Source organism: Salvelinus namaycush, chromosome 2, assembly GCF_016432855.1.
Source record: "Salvelinus namaycush isolate Seneca chromosome 2, SaNama_1.0, whole genome shotgun sequence".
NCBI lineage: Eukaryota > Metazoa > Chordata > Actinopteri > Salmoniformes > Salmonidae > Salvelinus > Salvelinus namaycush.
The window spans coordinates 27,137,701-27,160,016 of NC_052308.1; the positions used below are offsets into that span (position 1 = coordinate 27,137,701).

Sequence of the window (22,316 nt, forward strand, 5' to 3'; positions counted from 1 at the left end):
TGAAACCTGGTCGAAGCCAACATACCATAACCCGAAATCCTGGGACTTTACCGTTTTAATGTTAATTCATACCTTTATACAATACTTCCTCTGCTCGGGAACACAGTCAGAAACTCCAACCCTTACTATACTCCATCTGTTCCTAAATTGGATGTATGGGTTTACATAGCCCTCTCTCTCCGTGTGTGAGCTATGACCTGTGTCCATGAACCACGGGGACCTTCACAGATATATTCTATTGTGTGTATGTACTGACATGTACAGTGGGGCAAAAAAGTATTTAGTCAGCCACCAATTGTGCAAGTTCTCCCACTTAAAAAGATGAGAGAGGCCTGTAATTATCATCATAGGTACACTTCAACTATGACAGACAAAATGAGGGGAAAAAATCCAGAAAATCACATTGTAGGATTTTTAATGAATTTATTTGCAAATTATGGTGGAAAATAAGTAAATGACCTCCAGCAGGCCACAAATGTGCATGTGTCAGCATATGGTCTCACAAGGGGTCTGAGGATCTCATCTCGGTACCTAATGGCAGTCAGGCTACCTCTGGCGAGCACATGGAGGGCTGTGCGGCCCCACAAAGAAATGCCACCCCACACCATGACTGACCCACCGCCAAACCGGTCATGCTGGAGGATGTTGCAGGCAGCAGAACGTTCTCCATGGCGTCTCCAGACTCTGTCACGTCTGTCACATGTGCTCAGTGTGAACCTGCTTTCATCTGTGAAGAGCACAGGGCGCCAGTGGCGAATTTGCCAATCTTGGTGTTCTCTGGCAAATGCCAAACGTCCTGCACGTGTTGGGCTGTAAGCACAACCCCCACCTGTGGACGTCGGGCCCTCATACCACCCTCATGGAGTCTGTTTCTGACCGTTTGAGCAGACACATGCACATTTGTGGCCTGCTGGAGGTCATTTTGCAGGGCTCTGCCAGTGCTCCTCCTTGCACAAAGGCGGAGGTAGCGGTCCTGCTGCTGGGTTGTTGCCCTCCTACGGCCTCCTCCACGTCTCCTGATGTACTGGCCTGTCTCCTGGTAGCGCCTCCATGCTCTGGACACTACACTGACAGACACAGCAAACCTTCTTGCCACAGCTCGCATTGATGTGCCATCCTGGATGAGCTGCACTACCTGAGCCACTTGTGTGGGTTGTAGACTCCGTCTCATGCTACCACTAGAGTGAAAGCACCGCCAGCATTCAAAAGTGACCAAAACATCAGCCAGGAAGCATAGGAACTGAGAAGTGGTCTGTGGTCACCACCTGCAGAACCACTCCTTAATTGGGTGTGTCTTGCTAATTGCCTATAATTTCCACCTTTTGTCTATTCCATTTGCACAACAGCATGTGAAATTTATTGTCAATCAGTGTTGCTTCCTAAGTGGACAGTTTGATTTCACAGAAGTGTGATTGACTTGGAGTTACATTGTGTTTTTTTTTAGCAGTGTATATATCCATATACATACACATATGCATACATATATACATACACATACCTATATAGATATACATACTTTTTTTGTTGAATTTACCTTTATTATTCCCCGCAAACCCTACCACCCTTCCCCCAATTGGAGTAAACTAATATACAATAACACTTAGGCTTCTACCTTCAGTTTATACATCTTATATACACATTTTACAGACACAATCTATTTTACAATAGTTATATTTTGTTTGTTTTTAGTCCTTCCTCCATTTCTGATGTCCATCCAGTTCTACTTGTAACTGCTATTTCACAACATTTCTGAACCTATATACATTTTACAGACCCCGTATGTTTTACATTGGTTATCTTGTTATTAGTCCCACCCTTCAGCTCCATTCAACCCCTCCTATCTATCTCTCAACACCATCCATTTTGGATTTCTATTTGCCATATATTTTCAACTGTGCTGTGATGCTTCTCAAAAGTACTGAACCTTTCTATTCTCATAGCTTCTACAGATTGTAAATTAAAAATATATTTTTAAAATATATTTTGCTAAAATAATTATTATATTATTGATTGATTGACTATAGCTTTTCAACTCACCCAGTATTGCTATCTGCAGCGTTAGTTCTAGGCAAATGTTGCAATTCTTCAGCCATTCCTGGACCTGTGACCAAAAACGAGCTACATATGGACAATACGAAAATAAATGATCTAATGACACTGCCTCCTCACAGAAAAATCTGAAGAGCTGGGAAGATTGTATCCCCCAAATACATAACATTCTATTGGTTGCAAGAATTTTGTATAGTAATTTAAGTAGAAAAATTCGAAGTTTTGAATCCGGCGTTGTTTTGTGTATCAATTCATAAACCATGTGCCATGGAATGGGTACATCGAAAATCTCTTCCCAACTATTTTGCAACTTATATGGCACAGCTGTCAGTTTTTTGGTCCTTAAATGAAATTGGTATATGTTCTTATTTATCACACTTTTCTTTAACCATTTATGTTTTTTAATACAGGGCCGATATACAAGTTCCTTACTGTTTCCCTCTTCTACTTGCCTCGTCCATTTTAGTGGTAATGCTGCAATTAGTTGGTTGTAATTTTGGGTAGAGCAAAACTTACCCCCCCAAAAAATTACGCCCTCAACCGCAATGCTCTCCAGAGGGTGGTGCAGTCTGTACAATGCATCACCGGGGGGCAAACTACCTGCCCTCCAGGACACCTACAGCACCCGATGTCACAGGAAGGCCAAAAAGATCATCAAGGACAACCACCCGAGCCACTGCCTGTTCACCCCGCTATCATCCAGAAGGCGAGGTCAGTACAGCTGCATCAAAGCTGGGACGAGAGACTATAACACATATTCTATCTCAAGGCCATCAGACTGTTAAACAGTAATCACTAACTCAGAGAGGCTGCTGCCTACATACAGACTCAAATCATTGGCCACTTTAATAAATGGATCACTAGTCACTTTAAATAATGCCCCTTTAACAACTCATCTCATATGTATATACTGTATCTTATACCATCTATTGCATTTTGCCTATGTCGCTCGGCAATCGATCATCCATATATGTAACTGTACATACATATTCTTATTCCATCGCTTTAGATTTTGTGTACTAGGTAGTTGTTGTGGAATTGTTAGATTACTTGTTAGATATTACGGCACTGTCAAAACTAGAAGCACAAGCATTTCGCTACACTCACATTAACATCTGCTAACCATGTATATGTGACCAATAAAATTTGATTTGATATCTTAAGGGTAGATTTAGTATAGCTTAATTTCTTCCAAGTGTGAAGTAATTGGTAGATTCGTAAATAATATTTTCAGAGTAGCTTCCCAACACTGAATGTAGAATGATTTGGTAACCTCACGTTACCTGGGGTAATACAGTTCAAGCAGGCATTCACTGTCTATTCGCATGACCTTCACCTCTGGTTCTCTCTCCATTCCTCTTTTTCAAGCATAAAAAATGTATGTTTTTATTCTGTTTGTTTTGTTGTTTGTTCTGTTGGAAAAAAGCCAGACATTCCATCACTCAACAGGGGCTCCCGAGTGGTGCAGCGGTCTAAGGCACGGCACCTCAGTGCTAGAGGCATCACTACAGACCCTTGTTCGATTCCAGGCCAGGCTGTATCACAAACGGCCGTGATTGGCAGTCCCATAGTGCGGCGCACAATTGGCCCAGCATCGCCGGGGTACGCCGTCATTGTAAATAAGAATTTGTTCTTAACTGACTTGCCTAGTTAAATAAGAGATTAAAAAAATTATAATAAATAACACAGAGACAAATACGCACACAAACACAACTCTCAAGACCAGCCCAAACCAGATACCTGCTGATCATAGTTAAAGACTCACTGTTCTCTCAAGGAAAACAAACACGCTCACACACACGTACACACAGAGTAGTCCAGCCAGATGAACCCCGTTAGTCGTTATCTCAGTGGGGGCTGAGTTAAACTATCACTACCTGTATGCTGTGAGGGTGTATGACATAAGTGTTGTTAAACCAGAGGGGTATATACAGGACAGGGTCTGGGGCTGCACTTTAGAGGAGCCAGCAGACCCATACTTATTCATACCCGGACGGACTGACGGACTGACCTCACCATGAGGGTCGTCAATATTGTACGTATGACTGTAGAAAAAATATATTTAGCTATTACAGATGTAGGATCTTCACTTGATCAGCCTGTTGCAGTAAAACTTTCCTGTAATGCAGGAAATGTAAAGGTTTAAAAAGGCTTCTAAAGTTTTTAATTTACACTGACATTTCAGACCTGATTTTCCCTTACAAAAAATGCATCAAGGCCTACAATATTAATATAATATAATTAATATAACCCACACAATGCCTGTTTCTGCAGGATTGTTGTAGCAAAGGTGTCTGTCTAATGTGTATGTCTGTATGTGTCTGTCTATCATAAGTTTAACTTGGTGTCATTATGCATCTGATAATCAAATAATATTTTGTGTGATCTACTGCTACAGGTTAAAACTTTGTAGGTCTAATATTTCTATTTGAAACGTATGGTGTTTTCTATCACATTCGCCATGTTAAAATGTGTACTTTACTTTCTTTGTCTGTCCCTCTGTCTATCTGTTTCAGGGTCCAGACCCATCTCTAGCATACCGCCCCATCTTAGACCTGGAGCAGAAAGACAAGGACAAGACAGAATACAGGAATTTTGAGGTCAGCAAAGGAGTATGATTTTTTACCATGGTTGCGACATAATATTACTGTTTTAAGGCTGGTAATCACAACACATCTGTAATGTGTGTATGTAACAGAGCGGGAGTCTGATTGATCGTGTGTATAACACATACAAGCTGATGCACACCAACCAGACCCTGGACTTTGTCAAGCAGAAGGTGAGTCTGTCAAGACAGGTTCAGCGCAAATGCAAACTGTGTGTGTGTTTCAGTAGAGCAGGCTAAACCAACCTGTAATGTTTAACGAGGAGTGTAACTGTGACTGTTAACATGTAATATGTTATGTAATATCGTCTAATGTTGCAGATAACATGAACATACCACTCATTAACCTTCCCCACTCCTCCTCTCCTCTGCAGCACTCTGAGTGGTCAGGTTGTGCGCATGCCCAGATGGAGGTGATGGAAGCCGTCATATCTCTGGACCAGCTGGTTGATGAGTCCGACCCCGACGTCGACTTCCCCAACTCATACCACGCCTTTCAGACCGCTGAGGGCATCCGCAGGGAACACCCCCACGAAGGCAAACACACGCACACACACACAAGCACGCATGCACACATGGTTCACAACTCTAATCCTTATCTCTCCTCCCTCTCCAGACTGGTTCCAGTTGGTGGGGCTGATCCATGACATTGGGAAGATCATGGCTCTGTCAGGGGAACCCCAGGTGAATGCCTCTCAATGTTACCCTGATACAGGTTGTGATGCTTGGCTACGCTAACAGCAGTGGTAAAATGGCCTGTAATGTTAGGCAACGCTAGGCTAACTGCACTGTGTCCCTGTCCTGCAGTGGGCTGTAGTGGGGGACACATTCCCAGTGGGGTGCAGGTTCCAGAATGGCATTGTGTTTCGAGGCAGTACCTTCGTGGACAACCCCGATGACAAAAACCCTGCTTACAAGTACTGTTACACTTCTCTTTTTACCAATCTAATCAAAAAGTCTTATCAAACCCCATCATTCACTGCACAACATGTCAGCTATAAGCCAGCCTGGAGAAGTGTTCACATTATGCCATTTAGCAGACACATATATACAAAAAGTTAATGTGCCATCTTATATACTTAATTCAGATGATCACCTCTCTTCCTTACCTCATCACCTCTCTTCTCCTCCCCCGCTCTAGTTCTGAGTGTGGGATCTATAAGCCAAACTGTGGGCTGGACAATGTGCTCATGTCCTGGGGCCATGATGGTGAGTAACACAGAGACATACACACAGTCACCACTGTAAGGCACATGGGCCTGCACAGTAACACTACTGAACTGCTGTCTGTGTTGTTTGTTCCAGAGTATCTCTACAGGGTCATGAAGTTCAACAAGTGCACCCTCCCAGAAGAGGTGAGAATGAGGGTCTATGGTTCTACATTAGCAAAGAGAATACAGGTTTACAAAAACTCAGTGGTTCTAGTTTAAGACTGCTGCTCAGTGTTAACTCACCTAAAAGTCTTCACTCCTCCACTCTCCCTCTCTAGGGTCTGTATATGATCCGGTTCCATTCCTTCTACCCCTGGCACTCCCATGGAGACTACATGCACCTCTGTGATGACAAGGACATGCGCATGATTCCCTGGGTTCGCGAGTTCAAGTACGTCTCAACACACACAAATATATTTTCTCTACCCTCTCTGCAGTCAGTTTGACCTCGAACATTTGACCCCTACAGTAAGTTTGACCTCTACACCAAGACCACTGAGCTGCCTGACATAGAGAAGTTGAAGCCATACTACCAGTCTCTCATCGACAAGTACTGTCCTGGGGTACTGAAGTGGTGACACACACACACACTCAGACAGATGGGGCAGCCACACACACCTACTCCCACCTCAAATGTTTCATAAACCAATTAACTATCACAATTCATTTCTTTTCCGCCCTCTCTCACACCTTCATAGAGATCATATCCAGCAGCAACACCAGGGCATCTCCTCAGATATGGGTAACACTATTAGCTTTATCTTCAACAGACCTGGATAGCCTTTACCATGTTGTCATCATCTGTATGTCAACTACATTATATTCTAATGACAGAACATTCTAAAAGCGTTGTTTGTTGCTTAGAATGCCGATTACAATTCATATAGTTTACAATTCTCTGTCAGATCATTTTGAATTTGTCTAATAATGAAGAACCAAATGGATACATTTCCTATCTTTATTATAAATGATACAAAAACATTAACATTTTCCATTCATGGATGTGATGTTTTTTCAAACGTGGAAAGACGCTTGGCGGGAAAGTGCAGAATTGGTGATTCAGTACATTATATCTGGTAGCAAAGCAAAGGACCACAGTGGCAAACCAAACACCCTTTAACACACACACGGAAACATGTACAATTACAAGGACACTGACAAAAAAAGTTATTTTCTCTTGATTGTAATAATACTATAGATAATTGGAAAACTTTGTCTATTCATTTCAAATAAAGTGATTGTCAAATGTAGAATAAAGCATCAACGAAATTCTTTGGTGAGAAAGTTATTGTTAGGGAAAGGCAGACAGGTAGTCAAGACAGGCAGCTTTCTCCTGAGCACTAGGACACAGAGAGTTAGTGGAAGGGAGGGCTACCAAATCCCATGTTCAGGGGTCAGGAGGAAACTATTTCTTGACACAGTCAGTCAACACTCCCCTCCTCTTCTTCTCCATCCTCTTCTTCTTCCACTTCATCTCTTACATCGTTCTCTTCTCTTTCACTCTCCTCGTCTTCCCCCCTTCGCTCATCCTCTTCTGCATCATCCTCTTCTGCATCAACCTCTTCTGCATCAACCTCCTCCCGCTCCTCCTCCTGTCTTTGTCCTAGACCATCTTTGTCGTTGGAATTGGCCTCCTTAGCATCAGGCTGGTGGGGTGTAGCTGTGGGTTTTGGTTTTGGTTCAGCCTTGGCTGCAGTAGGTTTGGTCTTGAGTGTAATTTCCAGCTGCAGTCCCCGGAGCAGACAGAGGGTGACACTGCAGAAGAGGAGGCTCCAGAGCAGCAGGGGGGCAGATACACCCCTCACCTGAGAGCGCACCCACTTCACCACCTGGGGCACAGCTGCCTCAGACACACGCCGAGGGAGGGACTTATCCTATACACACACACACACACACGGGTCAGACACAAGGACATACAGGACTCACACACTTAGTGCTTGCTGAGAACTACGGGTAGTTACAGTGCATTCGTAAAGTATTGACTTTTTGCACATTTTGTTACGTTTATTCTAAAATGGATTAAATAAATAAAAATCCTCAATCTACACACAATACCCCATAATGACAAAGCGAAAACAGGTTTTTAGAGAATAAAAACTGAAACAATTTATTTATAAAAGTATTCAGACACTTTGCTATGAGATTAAAAAAATGTGCTCCGGTGCCTCCTGTTTCCATTGATCACCCTTAAGATGTTTCTACAACTTGATTGGAGTCCACCGGTGGAAAATTCAATTGATTGGATAATTTGGAAAGGTATAGAACTGTCTATATACAATGTGCCACAGTTGACAGTGCATGTCAGAGCAAAAACCAAGCCATGAGGTCAAAGGAATTGTCCGTAGAGCTCCGAGACAGGATTGTGTAGGGACAGATCTGGGCAAGGGTACCAAAACATTTCTGCAGCATTGATGGTCCCCTAGAACATCGTGGCCTCCATCATTCTTAAATGGATGAAGTTTGGAACTACCAAGACTCTTCCTAGAGCTGGCCGCCTGGCCAAACTGGGCAATCAAGGGAGAAGAGCCTTGGTCAGGGAGGTGACCAAGAACCCAATGGTCACTCTGACAAAGATGGGAGAACCTTCCAGAAGGACAACCATCTCTGCAGCACTCCACCAATCAAGCCTTTATGGTAAAGTTGCCAGACGGAAGCCACTCAGAAAAAGGCACATGACAGTCTGCTTGGAGTTTGCCACAAGATTTTCTGGTCTGATAAAACCAAGATTGAACTATTTGGCCTGAATGCCAAGCATTAAGTCTGAAGGAAACCTGGCACCATCCCTACGGTGAAGCATGGTGGTGGCAGCATCATGCTGTGGGGATGTTTTTCGGCGGCAGGGACTGGGAGACTAGTCAGTATCGAGGGAAAGATGAACAGAGCAAAGTACAGAGATCCTTGTTGAAAACCTGCACCGGAGTGCTCAGGACCTCAGACTGGGGCAAAGGTTCACCTTCCAACAGGACAATGACCCTAAGCACATAGCCAAGCCAATGCAGGAGTGGCTTCGGGACAAGTCTCTGAACGTCCTTGAATAGCTCAGCCAGAGCCCGGACTTGAACACGATCTTACATTTCTGGAGAGACCTGAAAATAGCTGTGCAGCGACACTCCCCATTCAACCTGACAGAGCTTGAAAGGATCTGCAGAGACGGGAGAAACTCCCCAAATACCGGTGTACCAAACTTGTAGCGTCATACCCAAGAAGACTAAAGGCTGTAATCGCTGCCAACGGTGCTTCAACAAAGTACTGAGTAAAGGGTCTGAATACTTATGTAAAATGTGATTTGTATTTTAATAAAATGTGCAAAACATTTCCAAAAAACAGTTTTATCCCTGTAACTAGGGATGCACAATATATTGGTAAACATATCGGAATCGGCCGATATTAGCTAAAAATGCCAACATCGGCCCAATGTCTAGTTTAACACCGGTGTGCAAAACCGATGTCAAAGCTGACGTGCATACCTATATAACGTAGGTAGATGATATGCAACACTACAATCAGCTACACGTGCAACACTTTTATTCCTAATCTAGACCAAAATGTCTGCTGTGTGGATCGAGGCAGTCAACAAGTCCATCAGTCATTTGAAAGAGTAAGACAATTTCAGCGAGACAACTCAAAGGAAAAACCCATTATCGGCAAGATAATGGTATTCATGGCCCTTGACAATCAACCGTTCTCTGTTGTGGATGATGTTGGCTTTCGCCGACTGGTCGAGCACCGGTACACACTACCAAGTAGGTGCTATTTTTCAGATGTTGCCCTACCGGAGTTACACAGTATTGTTGAAACACACCCATGAGCTACTTGCTATTAGCTTCACGACTGACATTTGGACCAGTGATGTCAGCCCCATGAGCATGCTGAGTCTGACAGCACAGAGGGTCGACGAGGATTTCACACTGAGGAAAGCCGTATTGCATGCTCAAGAATGTGCTGGTTCTTATACCGCTGCTGCCATTTCAATGGCATTTGAGAACATGTTTGAAACATGAACAAACTCTTAGCTCCATTCAAACAACTGACTCGGGAAATAAGCTAATCAACTGTGTCTGCAGCAGATGTGATACCCTGTCATGGCATTGAAACGCCTGCTCAACAAAAATGCCAACACAGACCGTCGGGTTAACTTGGAAAAGTACTCTACTAGAGACTGAACAAGCGATTCGGTGGCATTCTCTCTGAGCCTCTACTGTGTCGCCACCATGCTTGATGCTAGGTACAAGGACCGCTACTTTGATGCAGACAAGAAAGAGGGTTTACGTGAAATATTACAGACAGCTGGACAGGATGGAAATGGACAGTGACAGTGCGCACCGAGGAAAATGCCACGCATGGAAAGACAGAGCTTTAACTTCACTGCTTGACATGTATGATGAAATTCTGGTTGAGACTGAACAAATGAACAAAACAGCAAGTAATTGAAAGAAATAGGTTTTGATTTTTACTGTTTTGATTTTTACTGTAAATTCCAACCAAATAACCTTGTGGTCAGTGTGTTTAAACTATTTAACTGTACTTAAATGCTTAAAAGGCCGCTAAAATTTGAAATATCGGTATAGTTTTTTTTGGCAAGGAAAATATCAGATATCGTTATCGGCCAAAAATGTCATCACTAGCTGTAACGTAACAAAATGTGGAAAAAGTAAAGGGGTCTGAATACTTTCCAAATGCACTGTACCTTGAGTCCATGCTGGCTAAGCATGCTCTCCAGGAAGGTGTCGCCCAGATACACTGTGGGATAGAACTCCTCTATGTACACCCTCCTCCACCAGCGCTGAGGATACGACCTACAACACACACATAAATATGTCAGCTGTGACACTGACTCGCGCATGTTAACTGATGATTTCTGCATTTCCTCAAAGATGTCGACATTCAGATTATTGCTGCGCAACATGAATCAACTACCTCATCACCCATCAGTTCTCTGTGTGTACGTGTGTGAGAGTGAGTATGTACTAACCCATCAGTTCTCTGTGTGTACGTGTGTGAGAGTGAGTATGTACTAACCCATCAGTTCTCTGTGTGTACGTGTGTGAGAGTGAGTATGTACTAACCCATCAGTTCTCTGTGTGTACGTGTGTGAGAGTGAGTATGTACTAACCCATCAGTTCTCTGTGTGTACGTGTGTGAGAGTGAGTATGTACTAACCCATCAGTTCTCTGTGTGTACGTGTGTGAGAGTGAGTATGTACTAACCCATCAGTTCTCTGTGTGTACATGTGTGAGAGTGAGTATGTACTAACCCATCAGTTCTCTGTGTGTACGTGTGTGAGAGTGAGTATGTACTAACCCATCAGTTCTCTGTGTGTACGTGTGTGAGAGTGAGTATGTACTAACCCATCAGCTAGTGTTTTAGTGAACCAGTATTTGTAGCGGTGAGCTCTGAGGTACGTGGGAGGCTGCTGGTGGAACGGGTACTGAGACACATCTGACTGGATGAGCTCAATCACTGGAGAGAGAGAGAGAGAGAGAGAGAGAGTGAGGGGCAAACGTTAAGATATTTTACAATACAGTAAATACAATACAGTTTGTGTTAATGTGGCTGTATTGGCAGTAATGCACTGCCATTAACCTCAAAAAGAAGAAGTGTGTACACCCTACCGTCCCTCTTGCCCTGCAGCAGTCTGTACATTAGGCTGGTGAACCAGGGAGAGTGCGTATGTGTTCCCAGGGCTGCAAACCACATCTGCCAGTCCAGCCGTGGTTGATGAGGGGTGATGACCGAGGGAGGGGCACTGAGGTTCCCTGGCTTATACATAAATTCTATCTCCTAGAGGAGGGAGGAGGAGAGAGAGGGTAGGACAATGGAGACAATTCAAGTTGGATGGGGGGAAAAGATGCCTTGGTTAACTTCCGCTTTAAAACAGATTACAGAAACATTACAAACGGGCAAAAAATACACCTCTCCATATACACCTCTCCCACACAAACACACCCCTACCGTCCAGGTGACTTTATCCATGGATCCCTCGATGACCACCTCGGGCCGCCCCCCCACCCCAGTCATGCGTCTGAACAGGCCGTAGGAGTTGACCAGCTGGTAACGACTGACCGCATCATAACCCTGACGCACCCCCGGCCACACACTGGCGTTACTGTCATACTCTATGAAGGTGAATGGGACCTGGACAAACACACACACTGCTGTTAGAATCACACTCTATAAAGGTGAATGGGACCTGGACAAACACACACACTGCTGTTAGAATCACACTCTATAAAGGTGAATGGGACCTGGACAAACACACACACTGCTGTTAGAATCACACTCTATAAAGGTGAATGGGACCTGGACAAACACACACACTGCTGTTAGAATCACACTCTATAAAGGTGAATGGGACCTGGACAAACACACACACTGCTGTTAGAATCACACTCTATAAAGGTGAACAAGAACATGCTGGAACACACAAAGTATGCCTTACCTGAGAGCAGGTACCATTACTCTAGATCAGTGGTTCCCAACCAGGGGTACTAAGAACCCTGGGGGTACTTGGCCTATTCATAGGGAGTACTTCAGAAGACTCACGAGATGAGTCACACATGAAGGGGTACTTCAGGGATACTCCGGGCAGAGCTAAATTCAGTTGGAACAGTAAACGAAAAGGGTTGGGAACTAATGTTCTAGAGTGTTCTACTCACCAGACTGATGGCAAACATAGAGACAGCAGCAGCACCAAACACTGTCCACTGGACTGTACCCAAAAACCTCTTGAAGAACCCTTCCACACACGCACACCTACAGAACACACAGACACACATGTAAATACACACACACACAGCAGTATCCCAAAGCCTCCTGAAGAAACACTCTACACACACCAAGACAACACACAGAACATACCACTTTCCCAGAGAGGTGTGTGTGTGTTACCTGAACATGGAAGAGACTAGTTCCCAGGTGAGAGACAGTACTCCCAGCCAGACCGAGGGGAAGGTGACAGTCTTCAGGAACTGGTTAAACTGGTGGAAGGTAAACACTGAGGAGATAACCAGCAATAAGAGTCAAAACAATGATTATCTACTACAGCTGATATCTGACACGCACACACACCTGTCCTGGAGGAGACAGTACCCTTGTCCCAGTTGATCTGCAGGTCAAACCATGTGACCATTCCGAAGCCAATTAGAGCCCAGACTGCAATCTCCACCACAAACCCTGCCCACCACAACAAGGAACCTGATTGGAGCAGAGACAGAACCAGGGAGTACATGTCACATCCTGCCTCCAGTAACTGACTGACTGTCCTCAATGCAAGTTACCTACACAGTGTGTATGTGTCGGAGTGTGTGTACCTTGGTTAGGGTTAGGAGTGTATTTCTTGCGTAGCCAGAAGTATATATGCTCGTCGTCCAGCAGAGACAGACACATTGTCAGAGTCAGGAGGTTGAAGAAGTTATAGTTTCCAGACAGGATGATCAGCACCTGCAGTACCACCTAACTACCACAGGGGTGACAGAAAACACTGCACTTCACCTAACCGCCAGAGGGGGGAGACAGACCAAGTCCCCAAACTGTTGATGACAAAATGCTACAACATACACAGAGTTAATCTGACCTGCATGTAGAAGGCCCCGAGGCGAAGTCGACGTAGAGGGCTGAGGAAGAGGAATGGAGCAGCGATCTCAATGGCGAAGGTGGCTACCACAGACAGCTTATGCCACCAGACGGGCAGCTGGTGGGCAAACCAGGCCAAGGGTGTAGGGATACACTGGGTCTCGTAGTGATATGTCAGCGCTAGAGACATACACCACCACATGTTAGAGGCACACATCAACAGTAGCTACACTGGGCCTCAATGATATGTTAGGGCTAGAGAGAGATATACATGTTACGCACGCACAGGCCAGAGACGGTGTGATACACTGGGTCTCTGTGGTACATCAGGGGGAGAGAAAGACGCTCAGAAACAGCAGTCTGAGCGGCAGTAACGTCTGATGAGTTAGGTAACCTGCTTGAGCAATTATGCAACACACACACACAGCTACCTGTGAGGCCCCACCAGGTAGGGCAGCGGGAGGTGAGTTTGACGACTCCGGAGGCGAACATCAGTCTGAACAGCAGCCAACGGACCAACCAGAAGGTCACAGGGTCGTGCTCCCTGCCCGCTCGCCACCCCCGCAAAGACGTCACCGGGGCGATGAGCACACAGAGGAACCCAGTCTCCAGGAGAAGAGAGTCCCTGGATGCAGTCACAGAGAAAAGGAAAGGAGAAGGGGAGGGAGAATGAGCAAGGTGGAGAGAGTGTTAGGACCCAGAGACTGAGCATGCCCAGACAGGGCTAATGTTGTAGTGTTTTCATCATGATGCTACTATGGTGATGTTGTTATCAATGTGTTATAGTGTTTATAATCTGGCACCTGACAGATGCAGTTGCACAGCAGTAGGAGCACCAATCACACATACACATCAGCTGACTGCCAAGACTACTCAGTCTCATACACACGCTAACAGCAGTACTGGGGTGTTAATTAACATGCAACCTCAGGGTGGCATTCACTCTCTGGGTGTGGCAAACACACACACACACAACTCACCACTGGAAGTAGAGGAAGACCTGTCCCACCTGGAACAACAGGCAGAGTCACAGATCAGGCGTACTGTATACTGGCTCCCGCTACAGCAGTGTGTATGTGTGTGTGTGTGTGTGGTATAACTGACCTGGTACATTGACAGGTACATGATCCAGAGAAATAGAAACACCAAGCTGTCTCTGAGTGATTCCAGTACTGTAGCAGCCAGGCTCAGTGCTGCCCCCAGCAGGCAGAGCAGCTCCATGGCAGTCTGGGTGTCAAGACCTAGAATACAGTTTACACTGTTAGAATCTATTCGATTTATGATTCAAATGATCAGTTAGTCACAACACATTGCTAAAATGTTGTTTAGGAACTCACCCAGACGTGGCGCGAGCCACAGTAAGGTGGGAGAGGAGAGGAGCTGCTCCCAGAGAGCCTTACCACTGTACCGCAGTTGCCACCGTGCTGGTAACAGGCCATCATTTCCATACAGGCCTGGAAAACACACACCTTGTCAACAGGGAGAAGAAGTAACTTGTACTGGAGGTTTACTTTAGGATGTAGTTCCATAGGAAGAAAACCCCATCTAGCCTAACCGAACACCTAGATAACATTTGTATTATATTGGACATTTGGTTCCCTCTCCTCAATAGCTATTGAACCAAGTATACCATGAGTATGAAGATAGTACACTGCATGGCCAAAAGTATGCTCGTCCCCCCTTTGCTGCTATAACAGCCACCACTCTTCTGGGAAGGCTTTCCACTAGATATTGTAACATTGCTGCGGGGACTTGCTTCAATTCAGCCACAAGAGCATTAGTGAGGTCGGGCATTGCTGTTGGGCGATCAGGCCTGGCTTGCAGTCAGCGCTCCAATTCATCCCAAAGGTGTTCAATGGGGTTGAGATCAAGGCTTAACCCCATCAAACACACCGATCTTGACAAACCATTTTTGCACGGACCTTGCTTTGTGCACAGGGGCATTGTCATGCTGAAAAAGGAAAGGGCCCTTCCTAAACTGTTGCCACAAAGTTGGAAGCACAGAATTGTCTAGAATGTAATTTTATGCTGTAGCTAGGGTTGCAAAGGCTAGGAAACTTTCTGGAAATTTTCCATGGGAAGTTTGATGAATTTTGCTTAAATTCATCAAAAAAGTTAGCTTATAACAGTGAACCTTTTTTGTGGGATACACAAGACAAGTCTTGTGTAATATGTTGGTTAAACTATCCCCAATTCAATGGAATTGCAACCCTCTGCATGCACAGTGCATTCTTCCATCACATGTACAGCTTATTCTCAAGATCTTGCACACTAATGAGATGCTATTGAGTCCACACTGCTACTGTCTGAGCCAAGGACAACAGGCTTTCTGGTAAGTTTTGATTACAATACTGGGAGGGGTGAATATATTTTGTGGCATGATATTTTGTTATCTAGTAAATAGTAGCCGACAGCAAAGTGTGTTTAAATCATTTCTAACTTGTTAATTTCTGCTAGTTAGTTTTGGCTACCATGTGGGTTTTAGCTTGCTTGAGCCTGCTAACTGAGGAGTGTTCATTCACCTGTTTCCATACATGTTTCTTTTAAAAACTTATTACAAAGGAGTTGTTTAATCTAACTGCTTAAATATTTATCTGTACATGGAATTGTATTGGTTTTTTTACTACTTTTTTATAATCTTTACAGGAAAATGCCACGGGCACTATCTGATGTGTGGAGACATTTCACTGCAGCTAATTAGGAGGAAAAGCTGTGTACATTTGCAAATACTGTGCCAAATCATATGTGAAGAATGCAACAAAGATGCAGAATCATCTGGCCAAATGCATAAAGTTCCCTCAGCGCTCACAACAAGCAACCTCTGAGAAAAGTCCCTCTACTTCTATTTGTGGTGAAAATGATGAATCAGACACTTTATTGATAGCAACATCTCATGTTCCTCCTGGAATCTGAAGTGTTTTTGACTCAATGGAGGAACGTAGTCAGAGAAATGCTGATGAATGTCTTGCTCGAGCTGTGTATGCAACTGGTTCACCTCTGATGCTCACAGGCAATGTGTATTGGAAGAGATTTCTGCATGTTCTTCGCCCAGCATACACGCCTCCAACCAGACATGCTTTATCTACTCATTTGCTGGATGCAGAATTCAGAGTTCAAGTGAAGGTCAAGCAAATCATAGAGAAAGCAGACTGTATTGCAATCATCTCTGATGGGTGGTCGAATGTTCGTGGGCAAGGAATAATTAACTACATAATCTCCACCCCTCAACCAGTATTCTACTAGCGCACAGACACAAGGGACAACAGACACACTGGTCTCGACTTTGCAGATGAGCTGAAGGCAGTCATCAATGACTTGGACCACAGAAGGTATTTGCACTGGTGACAGACAATGCTGCGACCATGAACGCTGCTTGGTCTAAAGTGGAGGGGCCCTGCCCTCACATCACACCCATCATGCATTGAATCTGCTCCTCAAGGACATCATGCCACTGAAAACAATGGATACACTCTACAAGAGAGCCAAGGAAATGGTTAGGCATGTGAAGGGTCATCAAGTTATAGCAGCAATCTACCTCACCAAGCAAAGTGAGAAGAATAAGAGCACCACATTGAAGCTGCCCAGCAACACCCGTTGGGGTGGTGTTGTCATCATGTTTGACAGTCTCCTGGAGGGGAAGGAGTCTCTCCAAGAAATGGCCATATCACAGTCTGCCGATATGGACAGCCACATCAAGAGGATCCTCCTTGGTGATTTATTTTGGGAGAGAGAGGTAAGCAGCCTGAAACTCCTGAAACCTAAAGCAGTAGCCATTGCATGGATTGAAGGAGACAATGCCATCCTGTCTGATGTTCAGACTCTGCTTGCATATGTAAGAGAAAAAATCCGTACTGCAATGCCCACTTCACTGCTGCTCCAAGCAGAGGAAAATGCAGTTCTGAAATACATCAAAAAACATGAAGACTTCTGCCTGAAGCCCATATACGCCACAGCGTACATTTAGAACCCCAAGTACGCTGGCAAGAGCATCCTGTCTGGTGCAGAGATCAACAAGGCCTATGGTGTCATCACTACCGTGTCTCGCCACCTTGGCCTGGATGAGGGCAAGGTTCTTGGCAGTCTGGTGAAGTACACTTCTAAGCAAGGGCTTTGGGATGGAGATGCAATATGGCAGTCGTGCCAACATATCTCATCAGCCACCTGGTGGAAGGGACTGAGGCTCTTTCCCCTGTTGCCTCCATCATCCTCCAAACCCTACCAACATCAGCCGCCTCAGAGCGCAACTGGTCCTTTTTGGGAACACACACACCAAAGTACGCAACAGGCTGACCAATACAGGGGTTGAAAATTGGTGTCCATCCGGGCAAATTTGAGGCTTTTTGAGCCTGACAACGAGCCATCCTAAACAAGGTTGGAAAGTGACAGTGAAGATGAGGCCTCCAAGTCTGATGTTCAAGAGGTGGACATTGAGGAGGTCCAGGGAGGAGACATGGAAGCCTGAGAAGAAGACAACCAAAGCTTTAGTTTCTAGACTATCATTTTATAGATGAAAACGTTTTTGGGAGATGCGATGGATCATTGGGGTTCATTCAATATTCCCTTTCTTTTGTTGTTCAGTGAAATCATCCCATGTGAAGTAGAGGTCGACCGATTATAATTTTTCAACGCCGATACCGATTATTGGAGGACAAAAAAGTCGATACCGATTAATCGGCCGATTAAGAAAATCTATCAATTTTTATTTATATATATCTCATACACACACACATTTTTGTAATAATGACAATTGCAACAATACTGAATGAACAATGAACACTTATTTTAACTTAATATAATACATAAATAAAATCAATTTAGTCTCAAATAACATGAGAACATATGTTAAAACGAACCAGCAGCTTTCATGGGTCTTCAATATTCCCAGTTAAGAAGTTTTGGTTTGTAGTGCAGAAAGCAGAGCTTGTCTGCATGGTCCCCTGTCAGTCTGCTCCTCCGCGAAACACAGACCTTATTTGAAGTAGATCAAGACATTCTCTATGGAAGACATGAACGGTAAAATAACGAAGGAAGCCCTTTCAAGTTCAGCCGCAAGTTATTACAGGAATTATAACGAGTCGACTATTTCTCTCTAAACCATATACCTTTGACTAATCCGGAAACTATCACCTCGAAAACAAAACGTTTATTCCGTTCTGTATTTTATCTAACGGGTGGCATCCATGAGTCTAAATATTCCTGTTACATTGCACAACCTTCAATGTTATGTCATAATTACGTAAAATTCTGGCAAATTAGTTCGCAAAGAGCCAGGCGGCCCAAACTGTTGCATATACCCTGACTCTGCGTGCAATGAACGCAAGAGAAATGACACAATTTCACCTGGTTAATATTGCCTGCTTACCTGGATTTCTTTTAGCTAAATATACAGGTTTAAAAATATATACTTGTGTATTGATTTTAAGAAAGGCATTGATGTTTATGGTTAAGTACACATTGGAGCAATGACAGTAATTGATTGTTTTTTTATAAGATAAGTTTAATGCTAGCTAGCAATTTACCTTAGCTTACTGCATTCGCGTAACAGGCAGGCTCCTCGTGGAGTGCAATGTCATCAGGTGTTAGAGCATTGGACTAGTTAACTGTAAGGTTGCAAGATTGGATCCCCCGAGCTGACAAGGTTAAAAATCTGTCGTTCTGGCAGAACGTTCCTAGGCCGTCATTGAAAATAAGAATGTGTTCTTAACTGACTTGCCTAGTTAAATAAAGATTAAATAAAGGTGTAAAAAAAAATATATATATTTTTTAATCGACGCACAAAAATACCGATTTCTGATTGTTATGAAAACTTGAAAATCGGCCATTCCGATTAATCGGTCGACCTCTAATGTGAAGCGTCAACTCATTTAATTAAAGTTCAATTCGTAACTAAATATTTTTTTCTCTCTCTCTATTGGAAGGATTTAATCATTTGCAATTATGTCTCCATATGATATGGTAAATATATCCAACACAAAAAAAATACATTTAAATGGTATTAAAATTAATTTGCATATATTTCCGTTAATTCCCATATATTCCCGTTATTTCCATGGAAAGAGTTTCCACCTCCGAATATTCCCCAAAATGTGCAACCCTAGCTGTAGCATTAAGATTTCCCTTCACTAAAGGCCTAGCCCGAACCATGAAAAATAGCCTCAGACCACTATTCGTCCGCCATCAAACTTTACAGTTGGCACAATACATTTAAGCAGGTAGCGTTCTCCTGGCATCCGCCAATCCCAGATTCGACTGCCAGATGGTGAAGCGTGATTCATCACTCCAGAGAACGTGTTTCCACTGCTCCAGAGTCCAATGGCGGAGAGCTTTACGCCACTCTAGCCAACGCTTGCCATTGCGCATGGTGATCTTAGACTTGTGCTGCTCGGCCACGGAAACCCATTTCATGAAGCTCCCGACAAACAGTTCTCGTGCTGACGTTTCTTCCAGGGGCAGTTTGAAACTCGGTAGCGAGTGTTGCAACAGAAGACAGACAATTTTTATACGCTACGTGCTTCAGCACTCGGCGGTCTCGTTCTGTGAGCTTGTGTGGCCTACCACTTCGCGGCTGAGCAGTTGTTGCTCCTAGACGTTTCCACTCCACAATAACAGCACTTACAGTTGACCGGAGGAGCTCCTATGACTGTGCCACAGTCTACTGCCAATGCTTGTCTATGGAGATTGAATGGCTGTGTGCTCGATTTTACACAACTGTCAGCAACGGGAGTGGCTAAAATAGACAAATCCACTAATTTGAAGTGTTGTTGACAAACTTTTTGTTTTTATAATAAGATTTGGAATTTAAATCTTCAATAGCTCTTACAGAAAGCGTGCCATGACTATGAAAATTATATATTCAGAATCAGGGGAGGATGGAGAAAATCCACAGAAATTTCCACACAGAAATTTCAGCAGTTTTGTTTATGCTTTCAATCTGCATACTTTCAAGAATGCTAATTACTACTGCAACTTTCAAGCTGGTAGAGCTACCTCACGAAATGTCTATGCCTCTCGTCGTAGGGTACATTCCTCTCATGCGGTCTACGTGTAATCGCCGGGGGATACAGGCAAAATTGATTCTTCCTCTTCTGTGGATGTTATATTAAGGTTGGAAACAAACTTTAAGGTGGATTACCGCCACCAATTTGACTCAAGCGTGGACCAGAGACAGGGAAGGTGTAAATCCTACTAATTCTCAAAAAATAAATAATTAAATACTACATCCCCTAAAGATTATATCAGCAGTTAATTTAAGCTTTTTAACATTACTCCTTAAATCTAAGAACAACCTCTCCCCTTCCTTCCCATATTGCTGTCACTGAAATAGAATGTGTTCCACTCAATGATTTAATTACACACAGTTTTGGGGAGATTTTTGTCCATTTTCCCCAGATTCAGAATATATCATTTCCATAGTCATCCATAAAAAATGTGGATTTTTGTCCATCCACCTCCAATTCAGAATATATCATTTTAGTCATGGAACACTTGGTGTAAGAGCTATTTAAGATCATAATACGATTTCGGATTTCACTTTTTTTTTATCCGCCTGATTCAGAGTATACCATCGTCATAGTCATGGCAAGCTTGGTTCAATAACTATTATGGAGAATATCGAATATCCAATATAAAACTAAGTTTTCCTTGGTCAGGAAAGTAAAAAATTACTTAAAAGATATGTGGCCCGTGTCTAGAGACAGAAAGAAGTCGGGCTAAGTATAATAAAATAGAATTAGTGTCTACCGTTATCTGGCTAAAAATACTTAGCTAAACTAACTAGTAACTGCAAGAGTAACAAGTTGCTTAGCTAGCTAGCTAGCTAGCTACAGGGGAACACGTTCCCAATGCAAAAAAGCAATGAAACTTGAAATATGTTTGACTTCAAAGTCAAGTACAATGCTATAGGAGGCTAGCTAGCTGGCTAACAGCTGCTAGCATACCATAACATTCATAACTGTCAAGAAGCTATCCTAGCTAGCTAAATGGGTCAGCTAACTAGATATCTCACCTGGTATCTGCAGGTAGAGGGAGACGAAGGCTACCATGTAGATGAGAGCCATGCACCAAAGGAACAGGCGGCGTGGCAGAGTAATGTAGCCCATGTCTGCTGTGTGGAGGCCCTTCCTGGGATCTCTATCTGTTTCTGCAGGACGCGACAGTAGTCTACTGTAGTGGAACGGGAAGTCGGTGTGGGATTTTCACATAACCTGGAGACAAGTCCCTATCGGTGGATCAAAATGTTGATATTGGGGTAAAGGCGTGGGCATGGGTTCCCACCAATTATGTTTATATACACTAGACTTCCCGGGAGTGCTGTTTTGAAGCCACTGCACTTCCATCTGATTTTGGCACTTCCGCCATTCAAAAAAATATTTTGGAAGCTATAGAAATGCATTCAATGTCTACATTTCTGCCACATTTTTTCTATTACAGACACCTTAGTATACTTACACATGACATTATGTGAGCTAAACATATAAAAACATTTTTCTCAAAGTATACATTTTTGAAAGCTCTAATGTTACTGTCCCCACTACACCAACAAATACGTGTAATTCTGTCCTTGGAAGATTTAATTTAAGGACTGCTTCTACCGGGAGTGCCAATATGGCTGATCCAGTGACTTCAAAGTCTCTCATTGCCCAATCCATAGCAACTAGCAATCCAGGGTTTATATACATCGTTGGTTCCCACTAAATGTGGACGCAGCGTAGTCAACATTATCTATATCGACAACAGAAAATTGTTTGGTTATAATTTAGGGTTAATCATTAGGTTCGCAGTGTGTTTAAGGCTAGGGTCAATATTAAAATGTAATTAGATAAATAGGCAGGGTTTATTACTTTGCCACTTGCCCAGATAGTGAGGACCGGAGGGGTTGG

General features: G+C 43.7%; 2 protein-coding genes across 2 annotated transcripts; one reads left to right on the plus strand and one right to left on the minus strand.

The window, feature by feature from the left end:
• The first annotated feature begins 3,951 nt into the window (after nt 1-3,951).
• miox (myo-inositol oxygenase) lies at nt 3,952-7,134 on the plus strand. The gene is made up of 10 exons (XM_039010134.1): nt 3,952-4,084; nt 4,566-4,649; nt 4,748-4,828; nt 5,029-5,191; nt 5,271-5,338; nt 5,462-5,571; nt 5,796-5,863; nt 5,960-6,009; nt 6,144-6,256; nt 6,335-7,134. The coding sequence occupies exons 1-10, from the start codon at nt 4,067-4,069 to the stop codon at nt 6,441-6,443; spliced, it is 864 nt and encodes a 287-aa protein (XP_038866062.1). The 5' UTR covers nt 3,952-4,066; the 3' UTR covers nt 6,444-7,134.
• lmf2a (lipase maturation factor 2a) lies at nt 6,810-21,734 on the minus strand. Its single transcript, XM_039010122.1, has 15 exons — nt 21,443-21,734; nt 14,775-14,891; nt 14,542-14,678; nt 14,418-14,446; nt 13,869-14,062; nt 13,439-13,617; nt 13,176-13,317; nt 12,934-13,059; nt 12,754-12,859; nt 12,522-12,618; nt 11,818-12,000; nt 11,478-11,646; nt 11,214-11,325; nt 10,553-10,661; nt 6,810-7,739 (listed from the first exon to the last, which is right to left on the minus strand). Exons 1-15 carry the CDS (start codon nt 21,534-21,536, stop codon nt 7,287-7,289), a joined length of 2,247 nt encoding a protein of 748 aa, XP_038866050.1. The 5' UTR covers nt 21,537-21,734; the 3' UTR covers nt 6,810-7,286.
• Between the last annotated feature and the right edge of the window lie 582 nt (nt 21,735-22,316).

What these genes read in the sequence shown, in the direction of transcription:
- lmf2a (XM_039010122.1), bottom strand. Translation starts at nt 21,536, where the DNA reads ATGGGCTACATTACTCTGCCACGCCGCCTGTTCCTTTGGTGCATGGCT. An exon ending in CCTCTACCTGCAGATACCAG is followed by an intron (nt 14,892 to 21,442) that starts GTGAGATATCTA and finishes TGTGTTTTCCAG; the next exon opens with GCCTGTATGGAAATGATGGC. An exon ending in TACCTGGTGGGGCCTCACAG is followed by an intron (nt 13,618 to 13,868) that starts GTAGCTGTGTGT and finishes GTATGTCTCTAG; the next exon opens with CGCTGACATATCACTACGAG.
- miox (XM_039010134.1), top strand. An exon ending in CATGTCCTGGGGCCATGATG is followed by an intron (nt 5,864 to 5,959) that starts GTGAGTAACACA and finishes TGTTTGTTCCAG; the next exon opens with AGTATCTCTACAGGGTCATG. An exon ending in AGTGCACCCTCCCAGAAGAG is followed by an intron (nt 6,010 to 6,143) that starts GTGAGAATGAGG and finishes CTCCCTCTCTAG; the next exon opens with GGTCTGTATATGATCCGGTT.